Source organism: Lutra lutra, chromosome 12 (assembly GCF_902655055.1).
Source record: "Lutra lutra chromosome 12, mLutLut1.2, whole genome shotgun sequence".
NCBI classification, from domain to species: Eukaryota; Metazoa; Chordata; class Mammalia; order Carnivora; family Mustelidae; genus Lutra; species Lutra lutra.
The window spans coordinates 7,952,023-7,967,213 of NC_062289.1; the positions used below are offsets into that span (position 1 = coordinate 7,952,023).

The 15,191-nt window shown below is 44.4% G+C and overlaps 1 protein-coding gene across 3 annotated transcripts in view; it reads left to right on the forward strand.

Annotated features, from left to right (window-relative positions):
* Nucleotides 1-5,609: 5,609 nt before the first annotated feature.
* Nucleotides 5,610-15,191, forward strand: part of CD226 (CD226 molecule) — a 75,601-nt gene continuing 66,019 nt past the window's right edge. Inside the window, exons 1-3 of one of the 3 annotated variants that reach the window (XM_047697271.1) lie at nt 5,610-5,932; nt 12,063-12,134; nt 12,442-12,780. In XM_047697271.1, coding sequence (XP_047553227.1) covers nt 12,089-12,134; nt 12,442-12,780 — 385 coding nt within the window. In that variant the 5' untranslated portion in view covers nt 5,610-5,932; nt 12,063-12,088. Of the gene's footprint in view, nt 5,933-6,220; nt 6,309-12,062; nt 12,135-12,441; nt 12,781-15,191 lie in introns of those variants that run through there. The other 2 variants (XM_047697272.1, XM_047697273.1) reach the window with 2 other exon arrangements.

The window sequence follows — 15,191 nt, forward strand, 5'->3', positions numbered from 1 at the left end:
GCTTTAACCCACTGAGCCACCCAGGTGCCCCCATTTGCCCACTCTTGTTACAACAGTCGCTATCATTCTCTTCATTCATATGTTTACATATGCGATGTGCAAAAGTTAATATGCCATTATTTTAAATTTCATTTTTCATAGCGAGATTAAATACCTTTTCACATTTTTCTGTTTGTATTTGTTCTTATGTGAACTGATGTTTGATATTCATTGCCTGTTTTTCTGTTGGGGTATTTGTGAGATTTTTTGGGTCACTGATATTTAAGCACTTTATGCTTAGAAAATGTTACACTGTGTCTCATACCTCTCATATATCCCTCTCCTGATTGTCAGGCCTTCTTGCTTTGTTAGTGTACAATGTTTGCCATGCCATAGTTTTAAAGTTTTTCCTTTAAGATTTGTTCATTTATTTTAGGGGGGGGGGTGTGGGTGTGCAGAGGGAAAGGGAGAGAGAGAATCTTAAGCAGAATTCCCACTGAGTGTGGAGCCTGATACAGGGCTCAATCTCACGACCACGAGACCATGACCAAACCATGACCTGAGCTGAAACCAAGAGCTGGACACTTTACTGACTGCGTCACCCAGGTGCCCCCAGTTTTAAGTTTTGGGTAGAAAAAACTATCACATTTTCCCTGACTTTGGTATAAGATATATATACCTTAATATATATGTGTCTTAATATATTTTATATATATGTATGTAATATCAAAGTAAAAAATGCATCTCTGTCTTCAGGCTTATCAAGCATATTCTCCAATTTTTTGAATATTTTTCTTATTCAAACTATTAATGCATTTGCAGTGCATTCTGCTGCAACAGGTGAGTGTTACTAATCAGAGTTCTTAGTTGTAACTTGCCAAACTGCTTCTCTCTAAGTTGGGAAGGAAGCAACTTATCAGAAGGACATAGGACTTGCCGCAGGTCACAGAATGAATGGGTGGCGGAAGCTCGTTCAGCGCCCCTTGGCCGGCTGCCCACTGGGCCTGGTGAGCACGTCTCTGCGGCCTTGCTTGGGCCCAGGCACTGTTGTGTGCTGCTGGGCATACCAGGACGCCAAGTCCACCGCTGCTGGCAGAGCTCGGGCGCCGCAAATCCGTACCCCTGGCCAGAATGGGCCCTGTAGCCCCGCTGCTTCCCTGCTGTGCTCCCAGGCTATGGAGGTGAATTCTTAGGATATAGATGTACTCAGCAGAGCCTCGGTCCTACACCTGGATGCAGCTGCAAGGACCGTACCGCAGGTGTGTAGAGCTCGTGCTGCCCAGGGAATGGCCAGTGACCCCATGGAGCTGACTTCAGCCTTTCCCGCTGGTAAGTCAGCTTCTCTGGTACCACGTGGAAGACAAGCCATTTTTTTCCCTGTTGAACTGAAGTGGCACCACTATCATATGCTGCAAATCTGTAATTAATTAATCTCGGTTTCTTAAAGAAAAAATAAAAAGTTGACAGCCTGACTTACAGAACAACTATTCACTCTCTAGTCACTACTGAAAAGTCTTTTTCCATGTGATCTAATTACACTTTATTTAATGCAACTTTAATTAAGTATGAGAAAACATTTTACACATACGTGAAATATCTACCCAGTGCTCATGAACTAGAACACTAGGTGACACTGAAAGTTAGTGTTGAAAAGAAAGTAAAACCTTCACGTGAGACAAATCTGTTTTAATGAAGAGAGTATTTAATGTTCCATAATTATTTGAAGTATCCAGGAGAGCTCGGCTCCTTTCTTCTGTAAGTCTGTGCGGGCCTCTTCCTTGGCTCGACAACATTCTCAATATTCTCCCTGAATGAGGCTTACTCTGGCTTCTTGGACAAGAGGAGCTTCTGCCACAGATCTAATTACTTCTTTCACTAACTCTCATTTTAGACTTAATGTTACTCCCTTTGATATACTATGTAGATTTTGTATACTTGCTACCGATTCTTGAGATACATTCATATATATTCATACATATGTGTACACACACACACACACGTTTACTTTTTTGCTTCTAATTTGGATATGACAAAATAAAGCTGTTGAATCTTATAAAACTATTTTTTAGACACTTTATTGTTTTATCAGTTCTTATTCGATTCTTTTGTGTTCTCTAGGTTGATCATCTACGAGTAATAATAAAGTCAAAATAATTCTTCAATATTTACAGTTCTTATTCTTTTTTTCCCTATAGAATCAGTTAAAACTTCCAGGGCAATATTAAATATTGGAAGTGATAGTGGCCATTCTTGTCTTAGGAATTTAACTGAGATTCTTCTAAGGTTCTACCATCAAGTCTGCTATTAGTTTCCAACCAGTTTTCTTTATTATGCTAGTTAAATTCCAAAATTACTCTGAGTTCTTATCAGGAAAGGATGTTTAAAGTTGTCAAGTGCCTTTTGGCATTTCCTTCACTGGTTATATTTTCTTGTGTAATTATACTATAATTGCCATTTGTTTATTGGGAGCCCAAGACATTTGTTCTATAGTATTTCTTGCTTCCTCATGGGGCTCTTAACTCCTTCTTCTCTCCTCTGTATCTCCTAGACACTACTAGCTGCTTCTAGAGCCTGGGCTGCATTTAGGTTCCGTTACTCTGGTAAGAGATCTTCCTGGGTGGTGCTGTTTTCTTCCTGCTGTGTCACTTGGTCCCCTGCTATCTGGTTGTACCATTTTAGCGTGAGGTTAGGGTTGATCAGAGGGCTCATGTACTGTCAATCAGCAGTGTATCTCATTATAAAGTTCCCATTAACTTTCCACTTAATGGCTTTAGTATCTAGTAACAATGGTCTCCTTCTATTATTTTAATAGGAGTAACAAGAAGGCAATGAAAAATAGTATCTATCATTGTTTTTCCACTTAGTAGCTGAATTTTTCTATAAAAGGAAACTTAGGTCACCCTGAAATGCAGTTTGTACAGGGAAGGAAGGATAAATGCTTGCTTTTCCATGTGTTAGAATACAGAGCTGGTGCCCTGGTGACCCCAGAGAGGCAGGAGGTAGCGAATGTAACACTCTGTCCAGTGATGTCGTGATTTTAGCTGCGTTTCCTATTTCTGTCAACACATGGTAATGTTAAAGCGTATTTTTACTTTTAAACCCTTCAAAAGGCCCTTAATAAGGGTCACTAAAAAAAAAAAACAAAACATGGGAGGGAGGAATTTGTTCATCTCTGGGAGTGGTAGATAATCTTCATTCTGCGCCACTGACTTTCCTCGTGGTTACCTCCATTTGTTCTCCTGGTTGGAACCCAGGACGGCAGTTCTCTGGACGTGTAATGCGGTTTCATTTGTCTCAGGATGTTTTTATTGTTTGTTCGGGGAATTCGTTATTGACCATGTGATCTTTGAACAACTCCCCAAAAAATTAGCTTTATGTTGCCTCCTTGGTGCCAAGACAGTGGGATCCTGTATCCCTCAGGAACAGATACAAAGCTAATTTTTAGGTTCTTTATTTTGCAAGATTTCAAGAACTCCAGGGAGAATAAAAAAACCCAAAGTGAAAGACCTTACAAAGAAACCAAAAAAAGCTGTCTCCCCTCTTACTTTCTTAATAATAGCAGTAACTTTCTAACGGGATATGGGAGATAACGAGGATGATGGTAATGATGGCGATGGGGATGATGTGTGTGTGTTATTTTGCATGTGGATGGTGAATTAGGAAGTGACTATAAAAGAGAAATTTAGGGAAAGGACCTCGTCTATATAAATCTGGATTTGTAAGTCAGGGAGAAAGCAAGATCAGTTTTTAAGCCTGGACCCCATAGATGGAAGTGGCATCTACTGTTGAAATAGGCTCTGCTTTCGGTGTGATGCGAACCACTTGGGTAGACAGCGACTGTTTCAGCCAGTGTTTGAGGTTCAGTCCAGGGCCCTGAATCATTTTGAGAAAGAGCTCGCCCCAATCAGGAACGTTTATCTTCGAGTTTGTCCTGCCAAAATTTATGTGCCTTTTGGATCGAGGCAATTTTTTTTTTTTTTTGCCCTATTCATTGGAGAAATAGAAAAATGAGGCAGAAGAAAAAAACCACACATTGGAAACAGGATGGCCTTTGGGTTTTGATGAGCATATAGGCCACATACGATGAACTCTCATAGTAGAAGCCATCCCCTTGCCTGCTTTCAACAAATAATGATCTAACAGACACCCTCCGCATGCCGGGTGCCTTGCAAGGCTCTGTGGAACAAGCAGCCCACAAGACTCATCTTCAGCTTGAAGGGCTCCATGAGGCTCGCAGAGGAGACGCAGCGGGTAAATGGGCAGTTACAAAGGAGTGCTTCAGTCAGGAAGCCATGGTCATCTGGGGTCCTGAAGAAGCTCAGAGGAACATCTACCCCAGGCGTGGGGGGCTTAGGGAGGGTACCCAATAAGGGATGTCTGAGCTGAGGCCTCCCTATGGGAGGAGATAAGAGAAGTCAATGCAAAGGAACCGTGTGTGCAAAGCCTCTGCCCCGTCAGGTGGGTCTGGGGTAGAGAACGCAGGTGGGTGAAGTGTAAGACATTAGGCTGGAAAAATGGTAGAGATCGATCTTGTCCAGCCTTGTAAGTCAGTAAGAAGTTTGGGTATTCTTCTGAGGATGCTGATATAACAACGATAGTGACATGAGTCAGACAGATCTTTTAGAGGACTTCCTCTGCCCCACAGTAAAGGCTCAAGAATTATTTGTGCAATGAAAGACAGCTTCTACTTTTCTCTTTCCGTTCCTTTCTTCCTTCCTTCCCTCCTCCCTTCCTCCCTCCCTCCCTCTCTCCTTCCTCCTTCCCTTCTTCCTTCCTTCCTTTCATCCACCCTTCCTTTCTTCCTTCCAGAGAGTGTAAGAATGGGGAGAGAGGGGCAGAGAGAAAGAGAGAATCTTAAGGAGGCTCTACACAACATAGAGCCCCGTGCAGGGCGTGATCTCACGACCCTGAGATTAGAATCTGAGCTGAAATCAAGAGTCGAACATTAAACCAACTGAGCCAGCAGGCGCCCCTGTACTTCTTCCAGGCTTCCAGACGCGCATGCGGTCCGCAGAAAGGCCAGCCCTGCAGGTGCGCTGCCTCCGACAATGTGCGGGGCGCGCCGGCCTCCAGAGCGGCCTTGTCCTCCGCAGACCCCGGCCTTGCAGCCCGTAGCTCGGCCAACGGCCCCGGGTGCGCCTCAGCCGCAGTCCCTCGCGGTGGTCTAACCCACGGGGCGTCTCTATTACTCGGGAATCCGAAGAACAAACAAGACGAACTCCGTGGTCCTCCGCAACGACTTGGAGACGGTTGTTTCGAAGACCTCGAAGCCGCTAACCTCGCAGAGAGGGCGCTCAGCGAACGGCGCCCGGGAGCCGAGTGGGGCCGAGCGGGGGCTGAAGGCACAAAACCCAGACGGCGTCTAGAAGGCGGGATGGAAGCTCCGATTTGGGCAGCGATAAGCAGCGGCCGGCACGCCGGAGACGTCCGAATGCGAAGTGCGAAGTGCGAAGCACCGTGCTGGGCAGGAAAACAAATGGGGAAGAAAAGGCAAAATCACCAACTGAAAGTTTCTGTGTGCAGCTGGGAGGTGAGAGTTAGAGCAGAGGACGAGAAGCACGTCGTTTCCAACGGCGGAATTTTAGCGGGTGGGGACGACAGGGACAGAACTCCGCGTGGGTGTGGAGTGAGTCTGAGTAGCTACGTGGTGAAGACGCTTCTAGAAGCAGTTACACTCCTTGACTGGTTTTAATCCTCCAAAAAGCCCTGCTTAGTGAAATATCAATGCTTTCCTTCTGCCCCCACTGGGAGGAGCTCTGGAGGAGAGAAGAGCCCAGGAGCTCCGGGCCTGGGACAAAAGCCCTGGGCTGTCCCTGCCACGCCAACCCAGAGAGAACGGGGAGGTTGCCAGGGACAGGAGGGGGCGAGGTAAGGAGGCCACGACAAACAGGAAGCCCCTAACCAGACACACGCGGCCAAGGAGAGTTACAGCGAGCAGAAGCAACATCTCAAGGTTAGTAACCTTCTAGAAAAAAAAAGTGGATGTAGCTGAGCTCACACCTTTTTTTTTTTTTTTTTAAGATTTTATTTATTTGTTTGGACAGAGAGAGAGATCGCAAGCGGGCCGAGCAGTAGGCAGAGAGAGAGGAGGAAGCAGGCTCCACGCTGAGCAGAGAGTCCGACGCGGGGCTTGTTCCCAGGACCCTGAGACCATGACCGAGCTGAAGGCAGAGGCTCAACCCACTGAGCCACCCAGGTGCCCCTGAGCTCACACTTTTAACGTAAATCTCGTGCAGGGGAATAGAGACTGTCTGTGAAACAGTGTCAAGTAGATTCAGCAGGAAAAGAGCCAATGACAGCTGGATGGCTGATGTCTGTCCTATGAACCTGTAAGTTCGTGGATGGGAACGGTTCAGCCAGAGGGTGTCATTTAGGTCCTTTCTCACAGTGCTTCTAGAAGAATTGTATTTGTAGTAGGTCTGATGGTATGTTCCTTGAGAATAAGGAAATCGAGCTAATTTTACTAGTGGCTGCACTGCTTAACCTTCCTTCCTTCAAGCAAGACCGAGCAAGGAGGACCTTAAATAACAAATGTTTGCTAGCTGAGTATTTATTACCCGGTGCAGGGCTTGGTGACCTTTCTTTGTCACGCATCACACAGTTACTATATTCGGCTCTGTAGGCCATGTGGTCTCTTTGCAGCCACTCATCAGAACACAAAAATAGCCATGGACAGACAATGTAGAACCAAGTGAGCACGGCCCAGGCCGAACGGACTATTTGTAAAGGGTCCGGCCGGGGCTGGATTCGGCCTGTGAGCCACAGTTTCCAGAACCCTGTCCCGGAGGAGCTCTGCTGCCACCCAGCTGAGGTGTCTGCTTTGAATGGAAGCTGGGCCTTCATGGACGGTCCCTCCAAGGTGATCTAACCCCTGGGGCAGCTCTGTGACTTGCCCGAGTTCTAAGGGCCTGGATGTCTGACGGAAATCGTGTGTCCTTCCTTCGTAACATTCTCCTGAGGCGACGCTTTGAGGCAGGGAGCAGAAACCTAGACTAAAACCCTCCTGTTGAAGTCTTGCTGGAAGGAGGAGCCTCACAACAAGGACATCCCAGCCAAAGGCATACAAACTCCCACATCTGGGAAAAAAAAAAAAAGGAGGAAAGCCCCCATTCTTCCCAGCCTCGGTCCCTTCTTCTCAGAGTCTAGCACAGGCTAGACTGTTTTGCAGCCCTCGGCAGGTCAGCAGCTGTCTCAGCAGGAGTGGGAGGGGAACAGGTAGGAGCGGCTTCTCTGCATACGCGGGGACGGTTGCCTACTTGGGTGACTGCGCAGAGACAAGAATCCTCCCAACGGCCAGAAAAAGCAGACATCTGGGAAAGCAGAACATGTTACAGATAGCAGAAACAATGAAGCTGAGGAGAGGGAAGCGTCTGTGTGCGTGGATGGCCCAAGAGAAGGAGACAGCGTGTCCGAAGGCTGTCATCCAGCCCAGGTCGCCCAGCAGCATGCGGTGCGAGGCAAACCCGTGCAATGAGTTTCATGCTTGTGTGGTTCGCTGAGACCTGTTCGATAGGGGAGGAGTCCAATAATATTTTGATTAATGACTTCCTTGAGGATGAAGCTCTTTTATACAGACAGCTCTATTAGAAAAAAACCTCAAGCCAAAATTCCTTCATAAATCATGCAAAAAATGGCTCCCTCCGCAACAGGAATAGCTCAAGGGCGTCTCTATTTGTCTTTGGTTAGATGCTGATGAATAGGGCTTGTCCTCAGCAAAGCTGTAACAGCTGAACTTGATCTCGGGCTGCACGTCCTTCTGCATCTTCCATTTGGATCTGTAGCCTCCGGGGCCAGTATTTTAGTTGCTGCAGAATCGAGTCAGCGATAGCGCAAGTGCTGTCTTCGTCTTTCCAGGGACTTGGCTTTGGATGCCTTGGGAATGTAGGGTCACTGCCCACTATTATCAGTTCATTCCCCTTGTCTTTTCTTTTCTTTTCTTTTCTTTTTTTAAAGATTTAATTTATTTATTTGACAGACAGAGATCACAAGTAGGCAGAGAAGCAGGCAGAGAGAGAGAGGAGGAAGCAGGCTCCCTGCTGAGCAGAGAGCCCGATGGCGGGGGCTCGATCCCAGGACCCTGAGATCATGACCTGAGCTGAAGGCAGAGGCTTAATCCACTGAGCTACCCAGGCGCCCCATTCCCCTTTTCTCATAACATCCCGCACCCCTGATTCTTCGCTCCGGGGGGAAGCTCGCCGAGGGCTGTGGGAGCCTCTGACTGGAAGATTCTGTGTTGCGTCTCATTCTCGTAGGGTCGGCGCCGGCGTGCCGCAGCAGAGACGTGCTGTGTCCCCCGTTCCTCTTGCCGCTCTACCTGCACCTCTGCCAACCTGCCCAGCCTTGACCACACACACGCCATACATATATGCATTAATAAATACACAGACGTTAATATAAACGCATGCAATGTCTCGACGTGTGTTCCATGAGCACTTAGAGATTCTTTACGTCGTGAACCATTCATCTGACAGCCCGGACTCTGTTCTGCGTCATCCGTTTCTAGCGAGTGAGGAGCTGTGGCGCAGGCGTGTGACGGGACTCCGCTCGCAGCTCGCACGGTGGGGCCCCATGTGCGTTTGCAGACCAGACTGGCTGAGGGACCACGTGATGTCAGTCAACGCAAGGCCAACAGCAACATGCGGTGGCTTGTGCCGTTGGAGAGACCTGAGGTGAATCTGGCCTAAAGCCATTCACGAGCCGTGAAACTCACGCAACATAAAATTAAAGTGCGCAACTGACATTTCACACATTCGCAGTGTCCTGCAAGTACCGTCTCTATCAAGTTCTAAAACATTTTCATGGTCCCAAAGCAAAACTCTATGACTTGAGCAGTCGCTCCTGGTTTCCCCTCCCTTAAGCCCCTGACAACTGATCAGATCTACAGATTTACCTATTCTGGGTGTTTCACATACGTGGAAGCTTACAATATGTGACCCTTTGCCACTTAGCATGTTTCCAAAGCTCATTCATGTTGTAGCCTGAATCAGTATTTCATTCCTTTTTATAGCTGCATAATATGCCATCGTGTGGACATACCACAATTTCTTTATCCTTTCTTCTGTTGATGGACGTTTGGGTCATTTCCACCCTCTGACTCTTGTGAAGACAGTTGCTATGAACACTGGTGTGCAAGTATTTGTTTGAGTATCTGTTTTTAGTTCTTTGGGGTATAAACCTACGACTGGAATTGCTGGGTCATATGGTTATTCTGTTTTACTTTTTGAGGAACAACCACACTGTTTTCCACAGTAGCTGCACCATTTTACATCCCCACCAGCAGTGTACAAGGATTTCAATTTCACTATGTCCTTGTCAGCACTGTTACTTGCCTTTTCATTATAACTATCCTAGGGAGCATGAAGTGATATCTTTTTGTGGTTTGCATTTGCATTTTTTTCTAATGACTAGTGATGTTGAGCAACTTCTCATGTACTTGTTGATTGTTGGTATATCTTTTTTAGAGAAATGTTTATTCAGGTTTTTTGCCCATTAAAAAAATTTTTTTTACTTTTTACTTTTTTATTTTTTTTAGTCCATTTTAAAGTTGGGTTGTTTGTCTTTTTCATTGTTGAGTTGTAAGAGTTTTTTTTTAATATATTCTGGATTCAGACCTTTATTAGATGTATGATTTGCAGATATTTTCTCCAGCTCTTAGGTTTTTTTTTTTTTTTTTTACTTTATTGATGGCAAAATATATTAAGTATTTTGAAATAGGTCATACTGTGTCTGTCACAAGATCACTCCAGGTACTGTGTGTGTGTGTGTGTGTGTGTGTGTGTGTGTGAAGGGACACAGGTCTAAAGCAGGGCACGGTGCAAGGAGGGCCAGTTAGGAGGACACTTTTTTGAGGGATTCAGGAATTCTTGGGACTGGGTGTGACTCTTGTTCTATAGTTTTATTTTTTTGTTGGTACCTATCAAGAGGAAGTCCTGTCGTTAAGATTTGATGTGGAGTTAATTTTTCTGACTCAGATGTAAATCCTCATTGCCCTTACCACCTTAGTCCATTCTCCACAGGCATCCAGGTTCTCTTTCAAAAACACAAAACTGTCCTCATTACTGCCTCCATAAGATTTTTAGTGGCTCTGTGTTGCTGTCAGAGTTGTGTTTAATATGCCATAGATGTGTCCCAGGGACTGTGTTTGGTGCTGTGGTTACAGATGTAAGCAGGATGCTGTGGTTCCTGAAGGCCAGGTTTGAACTTCTCTATTGCTGTCATTCAAGATACTTTCAATCTGGACCCAACATCGTGGTTGTCTCTTTCCCAACCCCTAGACCATAGTGACACCATTCCCCTAAAATTTGCTCTGTTGTCATGCCTTTATCTCCTTCCCTTCTTCCTCTACTTGGAAAGTCTTAGTTAGGTTGGAATGCCCAGGATCTGGTGCATTTTTTCTATGAAACCTTTTGCAATTAGAATGAATTTCCCCCTCTCTGGGCTGTGCCAATACTTGCTCAAACTTGACTTCTATAGAATTATCAGGTTTTATTATAATAAATTACCTCTGTGATCTGTCTGATCCAATATACTACTGCATGCCTTGAGGACAGAGAGCAAGTCTTCCTCATACTTGCACCTCCAGGACCTAGGCAGGGTACCTGTCACAGTCAGTAAATTTTTGGACAGACTGTTTTTTTGAATTACTTGCAAAGCAGAGATACCTCATCTGACTCTATCATACAGCTGTTACAGGTACAAATACCATAGATGTGAAAGCTTTTGGAAAACCGAATGCTGTATAAACATAAGGTGGTCTATACAGTACCATATGTATACATTCTAATTTTATACTGCTGATCTCTCGCTTCCTGAAAAAGTTCCAGGTTAGATACTGAGGTTGAACAGCAGACACCTACTGGTAAACTTTGGGATTGAAACCAGGTTCAGAGTTGGCCTTAGGCAACATTGTCTTTAGGGATTCACGTTCCTCCTTTCAATTTTTACCTACTTTTTATTTTGACCCTGTCATCACAGACCAAATGCATTCATATAATTCCATAGAGGAAATAATGTGTTTTTATATTAACATGGTAATATGTTCTTAACAAGTTCTTAAGAAACTGAACTGTTATTTAACATGAGGGAAGGGAACAATGATGAACCTAAAAAAAAAAAAAAGAAAAAAAAGAAAAATCAATCACGTTTGATATTGTACTATAATTATGTAAGATGTAACCATTAGGGGAAAGTGGGTGAGGGGGTGCTCTCTGTACTATCTTTGCAAATTACTATGACTCTGTAACTATTTCAAAATAAAAAGTTTAAAGAAATCATCCATAATGGTAAGTTTGTGTATGTCCTGAGGTACAACACTCTTGTAGCTCAGGTCCTTCCGTGGTCCCTTCATGGCTTCCAAAGCAAATGCCTGAGGTCAATGAAAAGGTAGAAGTAAAAGGTAAAAGGAAGGCCATGCCCAACCACAGTCCACATTGGTAGAGCCTCCAAATCCCTGACACCCCAGGCCCTCCCCCTGCCCTTCAGTCTCTGCTCCAATGTCAAGTTCTCAGTGAACTTGACCTTCCTGTCTAAAAGGGAAGCACTACCACTGGCACCACCCTATCCCCGCTTTCCTGCTTTGTGTTTTCTTTGTGCACTTTACCTATAGCTATAGGTAATTACCTATATTTTTTTACTATTTTATTTCCATTTCTGTCTCCTCCCACTAGAATGTAAGCTCCATGATGGCAAGGACTACTACTACTTCTTCTTCTTCTTCTTCTTCTTCTTCTTCTTCTTCTTCTTCTTCTTCTTCTTCTTTTTTAAAATAAATTTACTGTTGTATCCTAATTGCCTAGAGCAGAGTTTGGCATAGAGAATGCCCTCAGCCATTCGCTGATTTGTTCAATGAATGAATCTTTGTAGAAAATAAAAGCTTGAAAATAAGCTATTTCCCCGAGAGAGAGAAGTGATTCAAATCTGCTCATCCTTGTGCGAGAGCAAACCTGACTTTGAAGCTCAGACCTTTTCCTGTGTTCGTTCTTCAGAAAAAGAAGGCACGACTGATAATATCTGAGAGGAAGGAAGCAGTGCATTGTGCTGGGCCTCTGCATGTAACATTATAAAAATTGTCTTTTTTTTAATAGACCAGCCTCCCAAACGGTTTCCAGAGATGGATTATCTTAAATTCTTCTTCGCTCTTCTTCACGTATACAGAGGTAAAGATAATGTCTTCATTTAAAAAATTTACTTCTTTTTTGGTCTTATAGTGTGACATGTTTAGAATTTATAATGCCCTTTAGTAGGCTCCGATAATTTCTCACTTGTTCAGGAAATCTACAAGGTACAAATACCTCTTATTGGCAGTGGAAACCTTTTTAGACTAAGGTAGAAACTGTTAGCGTTTAGTGGGGGTCTCAATTTGCTCTCTTCCTCAGTCTTAGAAAGCTTAGAATAAGCTTGAGGTGTCTTTTGCTATGTCAGCCATCAAGCCTAACTGAACAAATGTGATGCTGTGTATTTCAGCGCTATGTGAAGAGATGGTTTGGGACACGACTGTTAAGCTTGCTGAGAATATGAGTCTGGAGTGTATATATCCGTCACTGGACACCTTAGTTCAGCTGGAATGGCAGAAGATCACTGCGGCCAACAGAGAGCTCATGGCCATTTTCAGCCCTACTTACGGTTTGAGTGTAAAGCCGCCCTATACTGATAGGGTTTACTTTTTAAATTCCACCATGGCGCCTAATGATATGACCCTGTCCTTTCATAACGTCTCTGAGGCCGATGTTGGCTTCTATTCCTGCTTCCTGCACACTTTCCCACAAGGACATTGGGAGAAGGTGATCCAGGTGGTTGCCTCAGGTGAGTGGACATTTTGTTCTCCTTCTTACCCATCTACGACATCGAATCTTAAAACCCCAGCAGAAACTATAAAATGCTCTATCATGTGTTTGTGGTATTTTCCAATTTCACTTCTAGATCTTATGATGTTATTGTTTTAAAGAAATAATTCTGTGAATCAGTTTCATTTTTCTTAATGTGCTGTGATTTCTGAGTAGAATAGGCCATTTCACAAATTAGAGTGTCGTAGGAAGAAGAGCCCAGGTTTTCTCTTGTCTCAACCGTGACTAGAGCCTGGACTAAGCTGATGTTGGCAGTGTTTGGGTCCAGGACCAGATCTTTCCCCATGTGAGCTTCCTCCCAGGGACGGAGTGCTGCTTCCTTCCACTAGGCACTCAGTGCTGGCTTCAACCTCTGTGTGTTCAGAGTCCTCTCTGTAACACCAAATCTAGATTTCTTAGTGAATCTGGGCAGAATTCATTAGGCACTGGCTCCATTTTTTGCTTCAACCAAGTTCCTAAGAGATGAACCTTCAGAAACTGCAAGGTGTCATTTCAAGAAGGATCAAATGATCTCTTAGATATTTTCTGCCATGTCTACCAGGGAGTGTGCTTTGCTGCTTAGTGAGTTAGCCCTTCGAGTAATAGCCACGTGGATTGGGTATGGTGTATTGGAAAAACATGGCTTTTCTAGCCTTGAGTTTCCTCAAAACCTTATGTTAGTTGATCGATCCCCTCTGCATCTCAGGCTTCTGAATAGTAAACTGAGTTAATAATACCATTCTCTTTGTTGAATGGCTTACGGATCCTATGGTTAAAGACCGGGGGGGGGGGAGGGGAGGGCAGTCAGGGAGTGGTGGGTGTTATTATTGTCACTATTATCATTCCCTATGCTTTCAATACAAAATGACTAATGACGAAATTTTGAGATGTCAGAAATAGTCTAGGGAAGGAAATAGTTTGGAATCGTGTGTTTCTTGTCTGAAGTCTCTAAAATTATATCCTAAATGGATAGTCAGCAGAACACATTATGTGACATGTGCTGGAGTGCTTGCTTTCCAAGGGATGTATATTATAAAAGAACAACTGGCAGGGACACCTGGGTGGCTCAGTTGGTTAAGCCACTGCCTTCGGCTCAGGTCATGATCCCAGGGCCCTGGGCTCGAGTCCTGCATCAGGCTCCTTGTCCAGCAGGGAGCCTGCTTCTCTCTCTGCCTCTGCCTGCCACTCTGCCTGCTCGTCCTCTCTTTCTGGCAAATAAATAAATAAAATATTAAATAAAAAAATAAAAGAACAACTTATAGTATTGCATTAGGGATCGCAAATAGAAGATAAGGAAACTTCCCACGTGTTAGTTTTCTTTTTCTCTGTAGATGTAGCTAAGCTCAAAAAAGGTTTTGTGTATATGACGGAGGCTTATAAAGTGTCTATTAGCAAAATCTCTTTAACGAAATATTTATTACCGAGTCCATCTTGTCATGGAACGCCTCATTTGCCTTGTGCAGTCACCTGTGGAGGGCTGCCTGCGAGTTTTTCACGTATGGACCACTTTTGATCAGCCGTGCAGATGAAGGAGAGGGTTGGTAAGGGCCTTCGGTGGAGAGAGCTAGTCCACACCTGGCCTGAGCCACCAAGGCCAGAACAAGCTGGGATCCCGCCCCCCCATCCTTCGTGTGGCAAGCTTTTGCAGTTTGGATTCCCAGATCAGGAATTCCAATTTCTGTCAAAAAAGAGCTGCTTAAACATAGGGAGAATAATGGTCCTGGGCACAGGGAGTTTCACAGTTACAGTTGGGTGGGATGACTCCGCCTAGAGAGCTAACGTGCTTCGTGAGGACTGCAGTTAACAACGTTGCAGTGCGGACTGCACGTGTCCTAAGAAAGGAGGTCTCAGGCGCTCTCCCTGGAAAAAAAAAAAGGTAACTATGTGAGAAGAAATGTGAATTAGCTTGTAGTAATCGTTTCACTGTGTGTGTGTATGTATACGTTTATATTTATCAAATGATTGTATTGCATGTCTTAAATACATACTTTTTTTAAAAAAAGATTTTATTTATTTATTTGAAAGAGAGAGAAAAAGAGAGAGAGGGGAGGGGCAGAGAGAGAAGCAGGCTCCCTACTGATCAGGGAACCCAATGTGGGGCTCCATCCCAGGACCCTGAGATCATGACCTGAGCTGAAGACAGACACTTAAACAACTGAGTCACCCAGGCACCCCTAATATATACATTTTTAATTTAAAGACAAAACCAAAAAATGGCATTTTGACCTCTTCTGAAAGTTTAGGATAGAAAATAGAGCTAAATTATTGGGAACTAAGTTGTGATCGCCATACTAAGGATTTTTAGCATCGTGTATGAACAATTTTGGCAATATTCCTGCTTTTATCATCCAGATTTGTTGCTCCTGTCATTTTCTTGTGGCCAGGCAGGGT